Source organism: Hemicordylus capensis, chromosome 1 (genome assembly GCF_027244095.1).
Source record: "Hemicordylus capensis ecotype Gifberg chromosome 1, rHemCap1.1.pri, whole genome shotgun sequence".
NCBI classification, from domain to species: domain Eukaryota; kingdom Metazoa; phylum Chordata; class Lepidosauria; order Squamata; family Cordylidae; genus Hemicordylus; species Hemicordylus capensis.
This window is the reverse complement of record NC_069657.1, coordinates 367,553,753-367,575,767: the sequence shown is the minus strand read 5'-3', so window position 1 is coordinate 367,575,767 and position 22,015 is coordinate 367,553,753. Positions and strand designations below refer to the sequence as shown.

The following is a 22,015-nucleotide window of genomic DNA, read 5'->3' as shown; positions in this document are numbered from 1 at the left end:
TAGTTTGGGTTGCCACCCTACCCCCCCCCCGCCCCCGCCACCACTGATCTGCTTAGACATCTAGCATACCAACTTGTTTACAAGCTTACAAGACTTTAAGTACTACCATTTTCAGTTTCCTAATGTGACAGAAATAATGTATATTGGGAAACATCTCCTTCACAGCTAGAACCACTTTCTAATGGGTAAGGTTTTAATAGCACCTTCCTCTCAGTTTTAGTCTTTGAATCAGTTATGATCCATGCATACTTCCCTATAAAATGCAGTTGGCATTACAACTACTAAATCTTCAGCAAGATGAGTGAGCTAAGCAGTTTCACAAAAAACAACTTCTCAGTTCATCCACCACTCCTCTGCCCAACAACCAAGATATCTCTTCCATCAAACTAATTTTAAAAAATCTTGCTCATGATCATGGTAATTATACACAGATGAAAATAATTTCATAAGTATAGGGACATTTATATTCAAAACCCAGCATGAAGCCCAATATTTGGTATTGTTGCTACACAGTTCCAAAAATACTTGCCCCAAAGGACAACAGTTCAGTTGTTAGGACACTTCCACTTGGGGTGAAAGAAGAATATTTAACTACAGTGCTTGTTCAGTTTTCCCAGGAGGTAAGAAGTAAAATTTGTAGTTGTATTTAATCCCATATTCCTATAACAAAATGGCTAAGGTATCTAACAAGACAAACAGTATCTTAACGATAAAAAGATAAAAATGACAGATGATAAGAAACAGAACATACAGGAAAAACAAACCATCTGACAAATTAAAACTTGCTGAGACAAAGTTTTTACACAGCAGAAGACTAGTAAAAGGAATATGGTAGGCCTTCCTAAACAATCTGAAGCAATGCCCTCTTGTTTCCTTTATACTCTGGCTTTGGTGTACCAAAAATGTTACTCTTCTTGGACCTCCTCCCCTGTGGATTGTCCTATTGTCTTCCCTTTAACCTGTACTGTTCTAGTGTTTTTAGAATCCTCAACCTTTCTGCAGACCTACAAAAGAAAGGCATGCTATCAAGCTGTAATATATTTGCTTCCAAGAAGACTGTCTTGCATGTTAAAAGTACAAATCTGTACATGCCATACATGGGTGGTAGTCACTGAGTTAGATCTTTTTAAGGCTTGCATTTTGCAGAAAGCCAATGGCTTACTGCATGTGGCTTTCTTTCTTTCCAGATCTCTCGGACCAAATCCAAAAAGCCAGGCAGCTTGAGGATGAAAGGAAAAGGGCTCAGGAGGAAGCCGAGCGCCTAGAGAAGGAGCGTTTGGCTGCTCTGCAAGCCAAGGAAGAACTAGAGAGGCAAGCTGCTGACCAGATGAAGAGCCAGGAGCAGCTGGTATGAAGCAGACACTTGGGAGAGAAACAATACATTCTAGCCAACAAGTCTGTCTGAGTGTTTCAGGGTGGGGCAGTAAGAAAAACCAATGCAAACCTTACAGTGGTATAGTTTTGGAACCAGATACCATCTGAGTAAACGAGCAGGGAGGGCTGATGGGGATTACACACAGTATGTCTCAATACTGAGTTTGAGAATGAAAGAGGGGAAACAAGCTTTGTTGGCACATTTTTCTTTAACAGGCCACAGAGCTTGCAGAATACACAGCCAGGATTGCACTTCTGGAAGAGGCAAGGAAACGCAAAGATAATGAGGTGGAAGAGTGGCAGCACAGGGTAAGTATGGAATTTCTCTAGAGCCCATCGGCCCTGCCTTCCTGGAGCTTAGCCATCTTAGGCCTTAGCTGAATTTTTATTTTAGTGTCGCTCATCTGAAATACTTGGTCCCAGGAGGGTCCCGTAGAACAGTACTTTTTGCTACTCTTGCAACACTGGAGGTGATGTTGGCAGGACTATGTGAATTGAGGCTGCACATGGTTATTGTAGACCAGGCTTGCTCAACTTTGGGCCCCCAAGCTGTTCTTGGACTACAATTCCCATAATCCCCTACCATAGTGGCCAATAACCAGGGATTATGGGGGGTGTAGGCCAGCATCTGCAGGAGAGCCAAAGTTGAGCGGGCCTATTGTAGACATTGGTCTAAGGGATAAGGCTGGAGTGATCGTTTTGCCACCTCCTAAGCACTGAATACATATGAACATATTAAGTGGCCTCGTACTAGTCAGACCATTGGTTAATCTAGGTCCATATTAATAGGTGCTTGCCCCCCCCCCCACCATCACCACCAGATTCATGGTCAGATTGGATTTCTATTTACATATTTTATGTATATATTTGTATGTATATACTTTATCCACAAACACCCAGAAGAATTCTCATGTTAGTATTGTCTATGCTGACGATCAGTGTCTCTCTAGGGGTCTGTTCCCAACTATTTATAAGTAGCTAAAAAGCTAGACTTCTGCTAAATAAAATGATGCTGAAATGATAGCTGGCACATCTAGTCTTAAAAACAAATTTCTTGTACAGAAAAATACATTATAGAATATCCTATTCTGGCTTTAATTTCAGAGTTCCCATTCCTCAGAGTATAGATAACCTAGTGTCTTGCTATAAGTAGACTACACGAATTATCTTCTTGTTTCCACTTTTTCAGGCTAAGGAAGCTCAAGAAGATCTTGTAAAAACAAAAGAGGAATTACATTTGGTGATGACTGCTCCACCTCCTCCACCCCCACCTGTGTATGAGCCAGTGAACTATCATGTCCATGATAATCTTCAAGATGAAGGAATGGAGTCTTCTGGCTACAGTGCAGAATTCTCAAGTGAAGGCATATCAGATGATCGCAATGAAGAAAAGCGCATTACTGAGGCAGAAAAGAATGAGCGTGTGCAAAAGCAGCTGAAGGTAACTTTGGTTGAAAACAACTCATTTGCTGGATTGTTCAGGTGCCTGATTGCCTAAGATAGCCTCTCCAGAGGTCAGAAAAGTTACAAAGCACTGGATAATCTGGATACATTACTATTAATGGACTGGGGAGTTCTCAGGCTGCTGTAGCCCTCTCTGGCATGGTTTTGCTATTGCTTTACTGACAACTGTCACTTAATGGCGCAATGGGGAAATGACTTGACTTGACTAGCAAGCCAGAGGTTGCCGGTGCAAATCCCCACTGGTATGTTTCCTAGACTATGGGAAACATCTATATCGGGCAGCAGCAATATAAGAAGATGCTGAAAGTATCATTGTATACTGCACGGAAGGAGGCAATGGTAAACCCCTCCTGAATTCTACCAAAGACAACTATAGGGCTCTATGGTCGCCAGGAGTCGACACCGACTCGACGGCACACTTTACCTTTTACTTCTTACTGACAACTAGACATAGAGCCATAGAAATGGGCAGGGTGGATATGTCCCTCCCTTCGCAAAATCCAAGCATTTACTGGAGCTGGAGAACAGGGAGATACTTGGAGGTTTATATCGTCAAACTAGGAAAGCCTAGCAAGGAAGCAGGCAGGCAAGCAATAACTGAGAAACAGAGCTCAGTGGCGCTGAGTAGGGAGAGTACAGAAGTAGGTTGTAGTATACCCTTGCTTATTATTGCATGTACTTCTGCATATTTGTACCTCCTGGGTAACACTGTGTCTTAATAATTGCAGACGTTGACTGATGAACTAGCCCAGGCCAGAGATGATAACAAGAAGACCCAAAATGACATAATCCACACAGAGAACATGCGACAAGGACGTGACAAGTACAAGACGCTGAGGCAGATTCGACAAGGCAACACCAAGCAGAGAATTGATGAGTTTGAAGCTATGTAAATACTCGGCAAAGCAAGACTCTGGGAAAGGCAGATCTTGAATGCTGACTTTTCTTTTTGAAGAGTCACTGAACAGTCAAACCAAAAAACATGCCCCTCACATTTGGATGCTACCTGAACCTAGCTAAAGCAACCATCAACGTACAGGGATAGTTGCCATATTGTTGCAGTCCAGTTTCGGTAGCTTCATATTTGGTAATATCCTCGTGCCAAAAGGCCTTTCAGAATCCCTTCTTTCCCCATTGTAATAGTTGCTGGTTGTCATAGTGCTTGAATAAAGGCACCTACAGTGGCAGGTATGTCCAGACTGAACAAAAGATCTTAACCTTAGTGTTTTGTGCCATGTTTCTTGAACACCACGTAAAACTAGATTGTTGACCACATATAATAGGGCTATAAAGACCTTCAAGGCCTACTTCTGTTTCCACACAACTACCACCAACTACTTGTTACTGTTGCAGAGATATCAGAAAGAAAGTCCTAGAAACCTCTTAAGTATAAATCTGAGGAAACGAATTGCACTGTTGAATTGGAGACATTCCCACCACAGTGATCAATTGGAAGAATTGCAGTTGTGGCACGGTCTGATGCCCTTCTTAGGCCGAATATTGTTGGCCTTCAATATTATTGAGGTGTGGTACTCCAGCTTAACCAATCAGCTGTAGTGTAGTATTTATATATACCTATATTAAAGATGTAAGTGATAAATATGAATTAAATTCTAGTTTGAAAAGGGAGGAGAAAAGTTTTTTGCTTTGTATATTTTGTTACCTATTTCAGATTTAATATTAAGAATAACATGTAAACAAATAAACTTATCTCCTAGTCTGTGCTGCATGGCAATGTAGGATACAGATTATGACCTAGAAGACATTTGTAAAGATGATTTTTTTACTTTAAAGAAAATTGTAATACATGCCTATGATTCAGTATATACAATTTCACTGTACCTATTTTTTCTAACAAATTTTCTAATTTTTTTAAAATGATATAGTTTCAGACTCCAACCATGAAGGGACTTTATGTCAGCTTTTTATTTTCTCTATTAAAGAGTGTTTCTATGGATTTCTTCCATCAAGTTAACCTCCACCTCCAAAACAATCTCACTTCAGGCTTTGGAAATCCTCTAGAAAGTAAGAGTACAGTATGTTGTTAGCTCTGCTCTACATACATCTCCCTATGCTGCTTTGTACTCTTTAAAGTTAAACCTTCATATCAAAGTGTTGTGGGATTTGTGTTTGTACAATTCACCCACAAATAAAAAAAATCTGCAAGGCAATATATGTTTGAAGTTCTCTATGACTTATAGAAAAAAACCCTCCCCCCCCTTGTAAATACCTAAAAAGATATTAGAATAACTTTGGGTGGACTGTAGCGAATAATACATGCAACCCATCTTAAATGGAGAATATTAAACTGGAATGAAAGCTATTGGTAATGGAGTGGGGTCCATAGCTTAGTGGCAGAGCACAAACTTGGTTACAAAGTTCCAACTTCAATCCCTAGTGTCTCTGGTTAAAACAGGCTTGCTCAATTTAGGCCCTCCAGGTGTGTTTGGACTTAAACTCCCATAATCTCCAGCCACGGTGGCCAATAGCCAGGGATTATAGGAGTTGTAGGCCAACATCTGCAGGAGGACCAAAGGTGAGCAGCCCTGGGTTAAAGGAATCTTGAGTTAGTAGGACATTTGCCTCCAACACTAGAGAGCTGCTGCCTGTCAGAGTGGATAATACCAAACTAGATGGATCAATGGTCTTATTTGGTACCAATAATATAAAGCAGATTCCTACATAATAGAGCTTAACTCCAGTTCTCTGTTACCAATTAATTAAGAAATCAGTTTTAATCCAAAGTCTCGTATTTGCCAGAGGGGCAAGGGGAACATACAGTTCCCCAGTTCCAACTAATACTTTGCACTGAACCCTTGCATGTGTTTCCTGTGTACCTGTATAGATAAAAACATGTTCATGTGTCTGCGATCTTGAATTGGTGTGGATGACTTCATCACAAACTCTGCCACTGCAGTATCCATACAACTGTACCAAATTTGGTTCAAATCAGTCCAGGCACTGCAAAGCTGACACACAGACACACCTGGGTGATCTCATAATCTTTCTTTCCTTGAGGAAAATAGGCTAAAAATACAGACAAGTTTTATTCTTGGACTTTGAACAGAAAAAGTATGCTGTTGTGCAGCTCCTGAAATATTTTGGCTGTAGCTCAAGATCTCAACTCATTAAAGACTGGTGCACAGTTCTGTCAAACAGGATTCATACCTATAAAATGTGTATGACAGTACTGGGTTTGTGTAGTTGGGTTTATATTTAAACTTAACTATGTTTCTATCCCACCCTTCCTCTAAGGCAGGGATTCTCAACGTGTGGGTCCCCAGATGTAATTGAACTTCAACTCCCATCATTCCCAACCAAAGGCCACTGGGGCTGAGGATTATGGGAGTTGAAGTCCAATAACATCTGGGGACCCACACGTTGAGAAACACTGCTCTAAGGTAGCATATATGGTTTGTCCTTATTTCTCTACCCACATCCTTATCCTCTCAACAAACCTGTGAGGTTGGCTAGGCTGAGAGATTGGCCCAATATCCTTCACAGCTGAGTGGGAATTTGAACCCAAGCCTAACCCCTACACATTAGCTCCAGGCAATGACCTAGAGACCCAAAAAAATCTATTACGGAAATTTGGGGGAACAAAAGGAGATTTAGATGAAGCAGAAAGAGAATAGTAAGTAGACAGTGGCAGGTAAAGAAATGAAAAGATGGCTGGGTATACAAATGCAGGCTATCCCTCTTTCTCAGACACTTGTATCTTGAGTTGTTGAGACAAAGTTCTTGCTTGTTTATAGCCTACTGCCTAGTCTTTTGAGCTTCCAGAAAGTAACACAACAATTAAATATACCTATTTGATGGTCAAAAAACCAGCTTGCATGTTTGTGGGGTGTGCATGTACACATTTGTGCATAGTGTGTGTGTTGTATGTTGTGCCTTGTGCATGTTGCATGTGTGCAGTTGTGCATGTGATTGTGTGTTCAATTTTGTGTGGCATGCATATGTGCCAGTTGGTGTGTGCATGAGTGCTGTGTGTGTGCACGCGTGTGTAACCACAAGCACTTTTCTGTGTGTATGTGTATGTTCAAAATCATCAAAATGATGCTACTGGAACACTAAATTAATATGGTAAAAGGTAAAGTGTGCCGTCAAGTCGATTTTGACTCCTGGTGCCTACAGAGCCCTGTGGTTTTCTTTTGGTAGAATACAAGAGGGGTTTACCATTGCTTCCTCCCACACAGTATGAGATGATGCCTTTCAGCATCTTCCTATATTGCTGCTGCCCGATATAGGTGTTTCCCATAGTCTGGGAAACATACTAGCGGGAATTTGAACCGGCAACCTCTGGCTTGCTAGTCAAGTCATTTTCCCTTTGCACCATTAGGTGGATACTTAATGTTCTCTTTTGAAGCTACCTTTGCATCTGGGGAGCCACAAAGGTTAAAACAAAGGACTCCTGCTCTGCTGAAGAAACAAACAATGAGAGCATAAGGAACAAACCCGGCCACAATAGAAGGGCACTTATCTTTCATGGGCTTACTGCATTTCAGCAGCAGCAATCTTGTCTAGACTTAACTGGGGTCAAGTACTGTTTGGTTTACGTATTCAGTTCTTGGGTGGAGCAGGACTTGGAACAAGGAAGCCATTGGAAAAATTGAAGTCTTGTATTGCAAGAAAGAGGTACAAAGAACACCACACATAGTGCCATAATGCCCAGGTGTTGTAAGTGGGATGGTTTATGAGCCAGAAAGTCTCCAGTTCAAATCTCACCTCTGTCATAAACAAATTGGGCTTTCAGCCTTTGTAACATGGGGAGAATATTACTGGCCTATAGGACAGGGCTGTTGTACGGATTATTCAAAAAATGAATGTGAAACAGTTCAGAAAAAAGTGGTGGGTGACATACTGTACAATGGTACATCAGCCTGGTAACACTGTGCATGCAAGTTCTGCAAGTGCAAACATTGTGCAAATTACTCTAGAACAACACTATTGGAAATAGTGGGCTTATTTGTGTGTAACATCAGAACCAAACCTCTGGACACGTTCATGATTTTTTTAAAAAAATTAAAATTAAATTTAAAGTACCTTTAGCCCCTTTGGGCAGCTTCCTGTATGCCGTGTGTGTGTGTCCGCGAGCGTTCCACTTCCCCCCGCCAGCCTCTGAAGTCACCACCGCAGCCCGGGAAACTGATCATTTTTGGCCTGTGCAGGCCTCTGTAGTGTGTGGCGTCGGCCATTTTGGCCACTGCCGTGCATGCGTAAATGACCCCTGCGAGCCCTGGCATGACCCAGGGCCTCGCAGAGGTCATTTGCGCATGCACAGTAGCCATTTTGTTTTCCAAAATGGCCACTTCCTTAACTTCTGTAACTACACTTCCTTCTCACTACAGAGGCCCGAACGAGCCAAAAATGATCAATTTCCCAGGCCGCGACAGTGACTTAAGAGGCCGGCGGGGGGGAGGGGAACCCTTGCGGACACACACACTTTAAATTTAGTTTTTTAAAATTAAAAAAAATCGTGGCCGTGTTCGGAGGTTCGGTTCTGGTCCGGGCAGAACCGGGGAGTGGGAGTGGGGGTTGGTTTGATCCCAAACCACCGAACCTCTGGACTGGTCCGCACATCCCTATAGGCTTGGTATGGCTATACAAATAGACAGTCTGGGATTTGGTAGAATGTGGGCTTTGACGCCATCTTGCATACGGGAACAGCAAGGTGGCATTCACATCGCCGCAGCCTGTATTTGGTGTCTTGACGTTTCAGGTTTAAAGCATTGTATGTGCGTGAGAAAACAGTAGCTGATTTTTGTTTTAGTTTTGTGAACAGTTTGCAAGCTTGCTGGGTTTATTCAGAAGTAAATGATTTAGTTTAACAGGCTTCCTCCCAATTAAGAGTGTATAGGATTGCAGCTGTAGAGGTTGGCTTGCACAGAGGCAGACTATTTTTCCCTCTGTGTCTTTTAGAGGTGTATCTGTATCTGTGTGTGTTATGACTATTGTTGAGTCTGGGTGAATAATTTAAATGACCCAACTGCTTCTTAATCTAAGGAGTCAGCTTCTGCATGTGTTTTGCTTTGGTGCTCCCTTTCATACCTCCTTCAGTTGCAATCACCAATTTAAAAAAATATTATTGTTATTATTATTTTGCACAAACCTGGTGCTGTTGCACAAATTCACTGAGGGGGCAGGGAGGAGAGGAGAAAAAGCCATCACATTACCTGTTCCCTCCTCTTCTCTCTGTCTGTCTCACAGCATGGGAGGAAGTGATGTAAAATCTGATGGCTAACTCTAACCAGCTTCAAAACGTTAAGCTCAGCCGTTGGATTTTACTTCCTCCCACACAGTCTGGAAAGCACCCAGGAACATTAAAATGGGATTCCACTTATAACTCAGCACTCTTAAGTAGTGGTCCACAAAACCAGGGCTGCAAGCATCAAATTGGTTTTCAGAAAATTAAAGCTCTCTAAATAGTGAATCACAGTGGTAAAATGAAACCAAGAGGCTATTCACACATGCATGCAAAACCGAGTTAAGGAAGCCCAGCCCGGGGCTTCCTTAACCTGGGCTGGGCTTCCTTAACTACACTTCCTTCCCACTACAGAGGCTCGAATGGCCAAAAATGATCAATTTCCTGGACTGCAGGGGTGACGTCAGAGGCTGGCGGGAGGGAGGGAACCCTAAGACTCCCTTGCCCACAGCATACAGGAAGCCCCCCGAAGGGGTTAAGGGTACTTAAAATTTATTTTAAGTTGAAAAAAACATCATGAGCGTGTCCCGACCTGGACCAGACCAGGGGGTGGGTGTTCAATGTGGGCTGGACTGGACTTGGCCAGTCTGGTTCAAGTCCAGTCTGGACACAAACCGAACCGGGCCAGCCGGTTCCATGCACACCCCTACAAGCCTATACGTAGCGAAGCATTTTTAAGTTGCCATCTGGAAAGCATCCTGAAGACTATTAGTTGGACTATTATAGGTCTCAAGGCCTGAAGCTTTAATCTGTAATTGGGGCCATTTTTAGTTCTAACAACAGCCCTGGTGTGCCTTCCCAAGTCAAGAAGTAACTATCCAAACTAATAAAAAAATTAAGTCATCTTGCAACCTTTGCTCCTATCCCAGCTAAGGGGCAGCAACGAGTCCTCTGCATACATACAAGTGAAGAAAGAGATGGTAGAATCATAGCCCCATGTCTAACAGGTAGAGATCCTTCATACAGAGTGGCTCCATTGCCACAGCTGCATGTGGAAGTACTGTATGATCTGGGACATCCAAACAGCTGCTCAGTCCTCTGGGAGTGCCAGTCTCGAGATTTCTCTTGGTAAATAGGAGAGGTGTTTGGGGGAGTAATTGGATGAACTGGGCCTCCTGGAGACCAGATATTGCCAGGACTTCTCTGTTTCAGATACTACTTTCCCCCTGCAATTGCTGCAACAGGGTCACTACATGCATACAAACAGGCATTTGTGCACCCAGGCAAACTGGGTGCCCAGACCGCCCCTGCTGTGAGCCCCCCACACACACACCATGAGCCCTCCTCATGTGGTGGGGAGTGAGGTGAGCAGGCCTTCCCCCGCCTGTGGCAGTGGCGGGAGGAGTGGGAACAGCCGCTGAGCCTGACGATCTGGCTTAGCTGCCTCTGAGAACTGTGAGGCGCTCTGGTGTGCCTGTGCAGTTAGAATACAGTGTTGCAAGCCCATTAGCCAGATGATCAGGCTCAGTGGCCTGCTTGCCTCACCCCCACCCCTGGCCGCACACATAGGTGGCTAGAAAATCGGGGAGGAGGGCTCGTGTTGGTGGTGGTGGGTCTTGTGGTGGCAGCAGGAGGCCCCCCAGGCCTTGGAGACCATGGACCGGGGCCCCAAGTTCCGGGGGTTAGGGCACCTCTGCAAATAGGGGCATAACTAGGGCAGAGTGGGCCTGTGTTCACCCCTCTCCCAGGTGGCCCCTCGGAGGGAGATAATGAAGAAAATAGGGAGGGAAGGAGCTGGTGGGCCCTCAGGAGCTTGGGGCCCTGGGTTGTTTGAACTCATCTGCTCAATTATAGCTACACCCCTGCATACAAACGATCTGGGACAGATACACATTATACCTAAAAAAAAAAAAAAAAAGTGCCAGAGCAAAAAGCTTTCAAGACCACAGATGGCTGCTCTAGTCAGGATGCATACGAGGAAGGAAGAACTTTAATCCTCGGTCAACTGTCTGCCCCTCCCTACAGCGGCCTACCTCACACACATGGACTGACCTAGTTGTTGCTTGTTCTCCATTATATTATTCCTTGTTTTAGCTCTTCTGATTTCTCATAAAACAGCTCCTCTTTCTTTGGCAAATAATCTAAGGGACAAAGGAGCACTGACATGTCTTTAGCAACACTAATTGGAATTGCTCTCAGCTTGCTTTGTATCCTGCTAGGCTTTTCCTGTGGTGACCTATTCTTTTCTTACTGCCAGCAACCCATCTAATTAAAAATGGGTCAGACGATACAGTTTTACAGCTGAACCAATTAACGACACTTTAGTAATCTGTTTGCACAGCATCCACGTTTGGCTCGCATCCAAGGGGATTTATGTAAACAGGTAGGATTGGGTAGGAGCAGCTTCTGCATTCACTTTAAAGATGTGCAGGGCAGAAGAAATTCGTGAATATTGTATATTCAAGGCTGGTCCACACACTTAGCTGGTCAATGCCCTGCCTTAAAGTGACGGAATGAGTGCCTTCCCTTCCACCATCTGAGGAGAAAATCAGCCAGGAAAGCACATGCAGCAACCCTCAAGAGTTTCACATCAGCATCTTCCCATCCCATAAGGTTTTAAAGTGCTGTCTTTTTAAATCGAACGTGCAGCAATACAACTATTTTGTGGTGACTTCACGTTAAAAGAAAAGTAGCAGCGGGTTGTATTAGCATTTGGAACTTATGGTACCTAGGAAGAAAGCAGAGACAAGCTGTCAGAGTAATCAAGCACTGATACGGTGAGCAGCCCTGCTTTTAAACGACTGAGTATCCTACATTAGATCATTTCCCGCTAAAACTCTTCAAGGCTGCTTGTGTGATCCATGTGTATCCTCGCGCTCCTAAGCCTGCTCCCAAGCCCTTCTCTTAGCTGAGGTCAAGGGAGCAAGCGTTCCCTTAACCGACTGCCAGGATGGTGTCTTTCCTCAGGCTCCACAGAACCCAAGGAGACACAGAGATGGGCTGACGGGGGACTCCCCCAAGGCACTGAGTTCATCGCATGGTGCCTTGGGGGGAATCTGGAGACCAGCGAAACAGGTCCCGGCCTCTGTTGATCCACACTGCCTGGAGCAGTGTGGACAGTGCTCTAGCATCAATCGTCTGGGGAAAGGTGGGTTGAACCTTGCCCTGCCCCCAGCCTGCCCAACTGCCTGCACCCATGGTCATATGAATAGCCCCTTCATGTGAGTGCTCCTTCTGCAAACATTTTGCCAAGAAGAAACGTCATTCTCTAAAAGGGGGCGGAGGGATAGGAAAGCAGACTGAGATGTCTTTGTTCATCTTCTTCACTTCTATTTCAAGATAAGCACAGAAACTGATAGACCAGTTTTATGTTCTGGTTTTGCAAACATTACGAGCTTTATTCAAGACACTATGTTGTATGTATATTCAAGTATACATGCTTTTGTGTGAACGACGGTCCATGAGTTCATTTTAAAAGGGAATAGAATGTATGGTGCAGTTAGAAAGTGTACTGTGTACATGCGTTCAACAGGTGTGAATAATTGTACATGCATACAGATCTGTATATGTGTATTGAATACATGTGAATAGGGTTATGGTGCCAATGGAAGAGAAACACACTAGGCATGAGTAATGTGTTCCCAATGCTTTGCCATCAGATATGGAGTAACATCCAATAGGACAGGAATATAGGAAGAAAATGAGAAATTGAACTGACAGAAGCAAGATGTCACTCTCACTTTATTTGCAGAATCACTAGGCAGTACTTCAGGTACAACTGATGTAACCACCCTGAGCCATTTTTGGATGGGCAGTATATAAATCAAATAAACAAACTCACTCCCCCACCCCAAGCATTTATTTAGTGGGGAAAGATGCTTAACAGCCCAAATATGTGGACAGATATAACATATGCATTTACGTTCTGATATTAATGTTCAGAATGACTTTCTCCTGCTGTAACAAGAAGACTACTTTTGTCATATAGGCCATTGCCTGATAAGTATGTTATGCCAGTTATTTTAATCCCAAGCCAAAAAAAAAAAAAAAAAGCCATGAACAAAACTCCTTCATTGACCTTTCAAAACAAGAGGGGTGTGTGTGTGTGTGTGTGTGTGTGTGTGTGTGTGTGTGTGTGTGTGTGTGTCAGGAGCTTCAGAGCATGAAATTGAACAGTGGCTCTAAATGTCTGCACACAGCAGGCATGTTAACTGTAAACCTTACGGATCCCCGATTTCCATGGAGACCTGGTTGGGTACCTTAGTCAGATCAGATATGAAGATTTGCAGCCACAGCCAAGAGACAGTGATGTTGGAATTCCCAGTGTATGATGTTTGTCTTGTACAGAGACAGATTATGTATTAGCACCATCAGATATCACCCCACTAATCCATAGGGATTAAAGGGGCATGGGAGTGCCATTTTAGTGAAGTCAATCAGTCAATCAGTCTTTTATGAGTCAATTGACCAGCAGAATGGCATGTGTGATCAACTTGATGAATTTTACAAATGTGAATAATTTTAAGGAGCTCTGATAAAAAAATTGCTGCACTTACAAGTTAAAAAGTGCTGAAAATTGGCCCTTTGACTCCCTTTTGTCCAAATGTTATCCAGGTGTATCATCTGTTTATTTCAAATTTTGAGATAATGGCTGACGTACTCTGGCAGGCTTGTCTAGGAAGAGTGACTTTTAGTGGTTTGGTGAAGTTTAGAGCAGTGGTTTGAGTTATTAAGGTTTTCCTGCCCCATTAATGCCTATGGATAGCAAGTGCTGGCAAAGTTATATGGCGCATGGCTAGTTTACAGATGACACATTTGCCAGTCAGCACAGCAGAGTCGGGCCAGTAGTGGATTCTATTGCAAGTCCAATGCCTATTCCTTTGGTGATAGAAGCTGAACTCTCAGGGATGTGGGGGGGGGACATAGAAAAGACCAATGTGGAAAGTCCAGTGGGTTTTTAGCACTGGGGGTGTGTGATTTGGGGTGTGTGTGATTTTGAAAATGCAAACACCAAAAAGTGACCCTAATAGGCTTCAAAATGATGCTAATATGACCCCACTAAAAAGCCTGTCCAGTATTCTTTTAATAAGGCAAAGTAAACATATAAATTGATTTCCCTGCTACATGTGTTTTATTATACTGTGTCTAGGATTATATAGCAGGGAAGGCAGTTTATATTTTCACTTTGCCTTATTAAAAGAATACTGGACAGGTTTGGTTTTTTAGTCGGGTCATGTTATATGTAAGCCACCTAATGGCGTAGCGGGGATATGCTTGACTAACATCATATTTCTTTGTTATTTCTCTATGTAAAACACCCTGAGCCATTTTTGGAAGGGCAGTATATAAATAATAATACTGGCTGCACAAGAACAGAGCAAAAGTCGAAAAATCCACCACAAACAGCAAGTGCTCCCTTTGTAAAGAAGCAGATGAAACCATGGACAACCTAATCAGCTGCTGTAAAAAGATCGCACAGACTGACTACAAACAAAGGCATGACAAAGTAGCAGGGATGATACACTGGAACATCTGCAAAAAATACAAGCTACCTGTAGCCAAAAATTGGTGGGACCATAAAATTGAAAAAGTTGAAGAAAATGAAGATGTAAAAATATTATGGGACTTCCGACTACAAACAGACAAACATCTGCCACACAATACATCAGATATAACTGTAGTTGAGAAGAAAGAAAAACAAGTTAAAATAATCGACATAGCAATACCAGGGGATAGCAGAATAGAAGAAAAAGAAATGGAAAACATAACAAAATACAAAGATCTACAAATTGAAATTGAAAGGCTGTAGCAGAAAAAGACCAAAATAATCCCAGTGGTAACTGGCACCCTAGGTGGAATTCCAAAACAACTTGAAGAGCACCTCAACACCATAGGGGCCACAGAAATCACCATCAGCCAATTACAAAAAGCAACTACTGGGAACAGCCTATATTTTGCGACGATATCTATAATAACCAACAGTATTGATGATAAAATCCAGCCATCCCAGGTCCTTGGGAAGGACTCGATGTCTGGATAAAACAAACCAGTCAATAACACCTGTCTGACTGTGTAAACAAGAAATAATAATAATAAACAACAAGCAGAAGGTTGCCGGTTCGAATCCCCACTGGTATGTTTCCTAAACTATGGGAAACACCTATATCAGGCAGCAGCGATATAGGAAGATGCTGAACAGGGCTCTGTGGTCCTAGGAGTCGACACCGATTTGACGGCACACTTTACCTTTATGTTTTTCAAGAGGAAGAAGTTAAGGTACAACCTATCCTAAAGTCAGGTACTCTGGACTGCCTTGATATCACTGAGAGAGTAATGCAAATACCTGGCCCTCTGCCACTGAAAGCAATGGGACTTAAAGGTGCTGGTTTTTGGTTGGATTATGTCATTTTACAGAACAAAACTGTCTGCTGGCACATTGGAGCCTGAAGACTCTTTATGAGGTGTGAACTTTCACAGGTGCAGGCATAAGATGAAGCAGACTCTAGTCTCTGAAAGCTCATACCACAAATCCATTTCTGATTAAGGTACCAAAGATGATGTCATTTCTCAAGCAACAGACTAATCTGTTCCATTTGTTTTTACTATAAAAGTGTTAAGTAAAGTCAGGGCTGTCCCTAAGGGGTTGCGGGGCTGGGGGGCAAATCACCATGTGCGAGAGATAATATGATTATGATTACATTTCTATCCCGCTTTTCCTACAAGGAGCCCACAGTGGTGGACATGGTTATGTTTATCCTCAAAGCAACCCTGTAAAGTTAGGCTAAGCGATACATGACTGGCCCAGAGTCACCCAGTGAGTTTCATGGCTGAATGGAGATTTGAACTCAGGTCTCCCCAGTCTTAGTCCAAGACTTTAACCATTACACCACACTGGCTCACAGTATGATTACAAAATCATACTGACGGATGACATACCGTATAAATAGTGTGAGTGAGGTTTTTGGACATGTCCAACCAGTGCATTTGTAAGGCGGAAAGTAAAAGCACAACACATACCCCATGTTTCACAACTCTCACTCAGACCTTCTGGATTGCAAGCCAACTTGAGCACAATGCATTTACAAATAAAATAAAATAATAGTTTATTCAGCTGTTTACAGTTAGCCCCACTTTCACTAGGTGTGAAATACTCTATGGATAGAGATAACTCTTTCTGGCAACATTACTGCAGTAGAGGAAAGTTATTAAAAAAAACAATTTGTCCAATCATTTCAAATCCAATAATCAGAGCCCTCCCACCCTGCCCTACATCTGTGGTCAATATCAAAGCCCTATGCCCAGTCATACCAGGTGATCTCAATGGTGCAGCAAAAGGTGAGGTGCTTTTACCCTTTTTTAAGAAGGCAAAGGACAGATTCCTCCACATGATGGTCCAAGGGGAATGATGGTCGGGGGAGGGTGGGTGGGCTTCAGTTCCAGAAGTTTTTTTTTTGTAATGTTCTGCCATAAAACAAGCCACTTATAGGGCGCTTTTTTTTTTTTTTGGACATTTTGGGGGGGGAAATCAAAACATTATTAAAAAATAAATAATTTGTCTAATCCATTTCAAATTGAATTTTCGTACTCCTCCCACCCTGCCCAATATCTGTGCCCAATACCAAAGCTCTAAAGCAAGCTATTCAGTAAATATACATGGTGGGGTGGGATAATGAAAAAAGGGAAATCTCATGCCTTTCTATAGCTGGCTCTGAGGAGGAGAAAGAAGGCACAGGCTCTCAGCACAGCCCAGGGCTACTGGGCAGGGAGGGCAGAGGATGTGCACTAGGGATGTGCACTGAACTGTGGGTGTGCGGTTCGACGACAGCAGGGGTGCCTCTTTAAGGGTGGGGGAGGGTGCACTCACCCCTCCTCCTGTTTTTCCCCTGCCGGCGCTCATTGCTGATAAAAACCTTCATGGTGGCAGCAAACCTCCCTGTTGCCCCTTCCCCGTCCTTGGCCAGAAGTGGCCGGAAGTACCAAGTGCACGTGCACCCATCGAGGACGGGGAAAGGGAGGCAGGGAGGCATGCTCCTGCCACCCCAAAGGTTTTTACCAGCAATGAGCACCGGTGGGGGAAGTGGGGGAAGTGGCGGGAGGAGTGAGTGCACCCTCCCCTGCCCATAAAGAGGCACCCCCGCTGGCATCGAACTTTGAACCAGCCCAGGTGTTCAAACCTGTTTGGAGGCCCGTAAAAGGGCCTCTGGACAGGTTCGTTCATATCCCTAGTGTGCACAGCATTCTGGTGGGCAGGCAGTGCTGGCCACTCTGCCTCCTGTCCTGGCTAGAGAGCATCAGGCAGGGTCAGGGGCTGGGGAGAGCTTCGGGCAGGCCTGCACCGGCAGAGAGGGCTGCAGAATCCCCGCGCACCCACCAAGCAGTTGAGAGTCGACCAAGAGGGAGCTAAAATGGCATGCAGCGGGGAGCCTTTCCCTCAGCAGGCAAGCCTACACGTGGATCCTGCAGCTACAGGTTGGTCGGCTGGGAACAGGGGTGTAGCAAGGGGAGAGGGGGCCCGTGTTCACCACTCTCCCTGGTGGACGCTTGGTGTGAGGGAGATAGTGAAGAAAATGGGGAGGGGTGGTCCTGGGGGCCCCTCGGGAGCTGGGAGGCCTGGGTTCTTTGAACCCATCCACACAATTATTGCTTCACACCCTAGCTGGGAGGAGGGGAGGTGAATTTTGGAGGACTGGCTGCTCTAGTGCAGGGCCCGAGACGATCACCCCCCCCACACACACACTCACTCACTAAGGATGGCCCTGAGTAAAGTCATTTACACATACTGATCCAATTCAGCTGGACAATTACCCGATTGTCTAGCAACCTCCCAGGTTTGCTCTTCACTACAATTGCAAGTGGCCGAAATGGCTGCTCCCAAGCAGCACTTTCTTTCCCTGGTGCATTGCACAAGGGGCCTCCTCTGAGGTACTGTTCCTCTCCTATGACACAAATACATTTCTTCTGGACAGAAGTGTCAGGTCTTTAGCAGCTGTATAACAAGCAGAGTTTTGACAGAGGCAGCTCCTCTTCTTGAGATGGAAATACAGCGATGAGGAAAGCTGTCCATCCACCGGCCCCAGAGCTATGAAAGAGACAGAATGCCTGCCAGAAGAAACATGGAATAATATTGTGAGGGTTGCTTTGAAGGCTTGGATTCCGTTCCTCTTGGCACTGGGGTGTAGCACAACATTTCAAAGAGTCCTCCAGGTGACAGTCCAGAACTCTCTACTACTCCTTGCTGTACCTGGCTGCAGATTCAGGCTGCATCTGACCACTTAAGCTGGGCAGATATCGACTGATGGCAAGCCTTATTTGTCTGTACTTTTGTCCCATATTTCAAATGATTGATAGTTTACAGCAGCCCTGACACTTGCTTTTAAAAAATATTATTAGAGATTAAGCACTTCAAAGTGATTTTGAGACGAGGAGTCAGCAGAAGGCTAAGTATCCATAATGGTCACATTTGCCCATTCAAAATCCTTCCCCCTAAACTGCTTTTCCTTTTTAAAAAAAAGGTGTTTGCATTCTGCTACACTTAATTGATAGTTTATAACTGGAGTGAATTTCCAGATGCAGCTTGAATGTTTGTGAGGAAGGGAGAACCAAAACTGGGAAGCAGCCAGCCACCACCAGGGTCTGTAGACACTCATTTGTCAATTGGAATAAAGGAGGAAATCTTAGATGGGTGATAAGACAAGAGAGGAAATGGTCTTACAAGATCCAAGCTGTTAAACAGCTTTTAGATCAAAATCAGCACCTTGGCATTTCTATAAAGAAATCTAACCACTGGGACTCTGATGTCGCATGCTCCTCACAGCTGCCTTTGAAGGAAGTGGTCTACAGCCTCTTCAGTTACTAAAGCAGTGAAGATTTCAGCTGTGATTGCCACCTTTATCTTTCCTAGCAAGTCTGTTTGGTTAGGGGGTGATGCTGCATACAGCATTTTTATCTCACTTGTTCATTTGCTTCCTTCAACACTGCCCCAGCATTCCTGAGTCAATTGCATGCCTAGCCAAACCACCACATGGTCACTATCTTTTGCATCAAAGTATTTTACCAAGCACAAACTCATCCCCATCAGCCCCTGTGTTGGAACAGGTTGGGCTCATTTTATGATGCACAGAAGTATTTTATCGTGCAGCAGAGCAGTCTTTCTGTTTCAGTTGCACGGTACATTATCTCCCTTTTGGTTAGATTATGCACTTTTAATGCATAATTACACCCTGTGCTATCAATGGAAAAGCCTTAAAGACATTCTCAAATCTCCCGCTGAAAGGAATGGGACTTAATAGTCCTATTCATGGCCGGCATGCACACCAGCCGTGTATGTGTGTGTCGATGTCGTGCTGAGGCTGCAGCGAATGGCACCTCAGCCATGTGCAGCCTTTTGGAAAGTGGGTGCCACCACTGGAAAAGCAGCAGAGTGGTAGGTGAGCAGGTAAGGAGCCACTTACCTGCTTTTAAACTGAACCACTCTCTGCCCCGCCGAACCAGTTCAAATGCTGGCACCCAAGCCAGTTCAGCACTTTCCAGGAGGCGGCATAAAACTGGTTAAAATGGGTTAGAGAGTCCACAAATTAGCCCACCTGTGCCTCAGATGTTCACGCGGCCAACATTTTGAATGCTGGGTGATCTCATAAGCCTACAGGAAAGTAGGCTAAAAAATTGTCAACCATACCATTTAACAAATTAGTTCCATTAGCCACCAGGTCTTATTGTGGCCAAATTGTTGGCCCCAAGTAGGATGAGAAGGACCATATAATCAGAAAGTGCTCCATCATCTATCCTTGTAATAATAAAAACTGCTTAAACATGGGTAAATGCTGGAAGAGAATCAGTCCAATGTTCTGGGTAAAATTACCAGGCAGGTTGCTGTTAGCACAATGACTTTTCAAAAGCAGAATGATAACAGTTATTAGTTGTGCTTGACAATCCACATACCAAATGCAATGAGTTATTTGGCACTCACACTGGCTTTTTCCAGTGATTCAAGAATCTGGAAAAAGCTGATAGCACAGAAGTGGAGGAGACAGATGCTTTATTCACATGTTATGTTCAACATTCATACCAGTGTACAGCATACCCAGATAGAGATCTGCACACAGGCACAGTTATTCACATTATGTAGAACACAGGTACAGCCGTATACTTCCTATCTGTACCATGCATGAGAGGGATCTGTGCTCAGGTTCACATTTAAAATGAGCTCAAGTATAGTCATTCACACTAAAACATGTAACAAGTGTACAGATAATCATAAATATAATCCTTGAATAGGGCTAGAACATTCATGTGATTTAGAGAGCCATCCCATTTCCAAGAGTCAAAAGCACTAACAATTGGTGCAGTTCCAGGTGCCATAGAATGCCTGATTTCCAAGGCAAACTAATCTTGTAGGATTTCATATATAATAATTATTTATTATTATTATTACTACTACTACTACTACTACTACTACTACTACTACTACAGAATTTGTCTTACTTACATTTCAATTAAACAGAAGTAGCAGTGGTGGTGGGAGTAGAAATATGGGTTCCAAAGCCCACAACCAGCACTACTACTACTACTTCAGCTCAACATCCAATATGGCACAAGGCTTCCAGGGGAAAGCGGGGGTGTGTGTGTGGAGACTTTAAAAACATGGCTGAGTAAAAAAAGACTGAGGGCTGTTTCTCACAAATTGTGCATGCGGTGCTAAACTTGTGCCTAGACAGACTGTATAGATGGGTACTTCAGACAGGTGGGTAAATCGTAAGACAGTACAATACACCACCATACAAAAAAGACATGCACACAGGACGCTAACATGTTTGGCTAGAATCTTTCTCCCTAACATTCTAGTTTCCGATGTGCAGAGAGTAGTTTTATATGGGGAAGCATTCAGGCATATAAGCCCCCACATGCAGTCTGAAGAGGCACCATCTGGACTCAGGCTTGCCCCCTCACCTGCTGTTTCCAAGAACTAGGCCAGAGAGCACATCTGACCACATATGAGGATACCTGGACCCCCCTGTAACCAAGCTTGGCTTCCATTTCCTCTGTAGCCATCTGGGACAGAAAGTGTTCACTTCAAAAAGAGGGCAGGGACAGCAGGAGAAACCAGCAACCTGTTATGCTTGGTCCTTTCCTGCTCTTCCATACAGATGCTTCATGACCTGTTGGAGCCTTGAGCAAGCAGTGAATGTGATCTTTGAAAGGCTTTAAGCAAATTGGCTTAAGTATTAAGAGCAAAGTTCATAATGCATACAGTGCTCTGTGAATGCTTTCCTGTGTTATTTGCGTTGGAACTTATTACATAGGGAAAAAGAAACCAGCTTCGCACACCCCAGAATTTCTCCATTGTACTGAACCATTTTCGCTTCAGACACTTCAGCCTGATTTATTCATATATTCTACTGAGGCAGTCATAAAAATCCTACTTATTGCACTACAGAGCTTATCTTTCTCTGGTCTATCTATAAAACTAGATATGCTGGTAGACTTTGAATAAGCAGGGAATCCCAGGACTGTTTTTTTTTTTAAAAAATACATTGGGGCTATTCTGACGATCTGCAAAAATTGGGCTAGGAGAACCTAGCCCGATTTTTGCAGATTGTCAGAACCACCGGGCTCGGCTGCGAGCCTGGTGGTTCTGGAGCGGGTAACCTGCTCAAGACCCCCTGCCCCAAAACCAGGTTTGTGGAGCAAGTGCTCCGCAAACCTGGTTTTTTAAATTGTGAGTAGCTGCGGTGTGGCTTTGCGCTGTGCCTACTCATGAGTAGACCCTAGGAGGGGAGGCTAAAAGCCGCCTCAAAGCTCCAGGGGTCTCCCCAGTATGCCCTGCGCACTCACACAGGGCATACTGGGGCTTCCGGGGGCCATGCAGCCCCTGAGCTCCCCAGCCCCCGCCAGCTCCTTCTCAGAGCCGGCAATCGTGTGGGCAGCCAATCCGACCGCCCAGGGCTCCCTTCCCGCTCACCATCCCAAACCAGGTCTCACGGATCGTGAGACCCGGTCCATTAAGCTAACCTTCAAGGCATGAAGGATGACTTG

General features: G+C 44.1%; 1 protein-coding gene across 4 annotated transcripts in view; it reads left to right on the top strand.

The window, feature by feature from the left end:
* EZR (ezrin) overlaps positions 1-5,009 on the top strand; it is a 70,037-nt gene extending 65,028 nt beyond the window's left edge. For all 4 annotated transcript variants that reach the window (XM_053294380.1, XM_053294363.1, XM_053294353.1 and 1 more), the window contains 4 exons: positions 1,188-1,348; positions 1,591-1,683; positions 2,564-2,815; positions 3,567-5,009. In XM_053294380.1, the coding sequence (XP_053150355.1) occupies positions 1,188-1,348; positions 1,591-1,683; positions 2,564-2,815; positions 3,567-3,731 (671 nt within the window). In that variant the 3' untranslated portion in view covers positions 3,732-5,009. The remainder of the gene's footprint in view (positions 1-1,187; positions 1,349-1,590; positions 1,684-2,563; positions 2,816-3,566) is intronic.
* Positions 5,010-22,015: the final 17,006 nt, after the last annotated feature.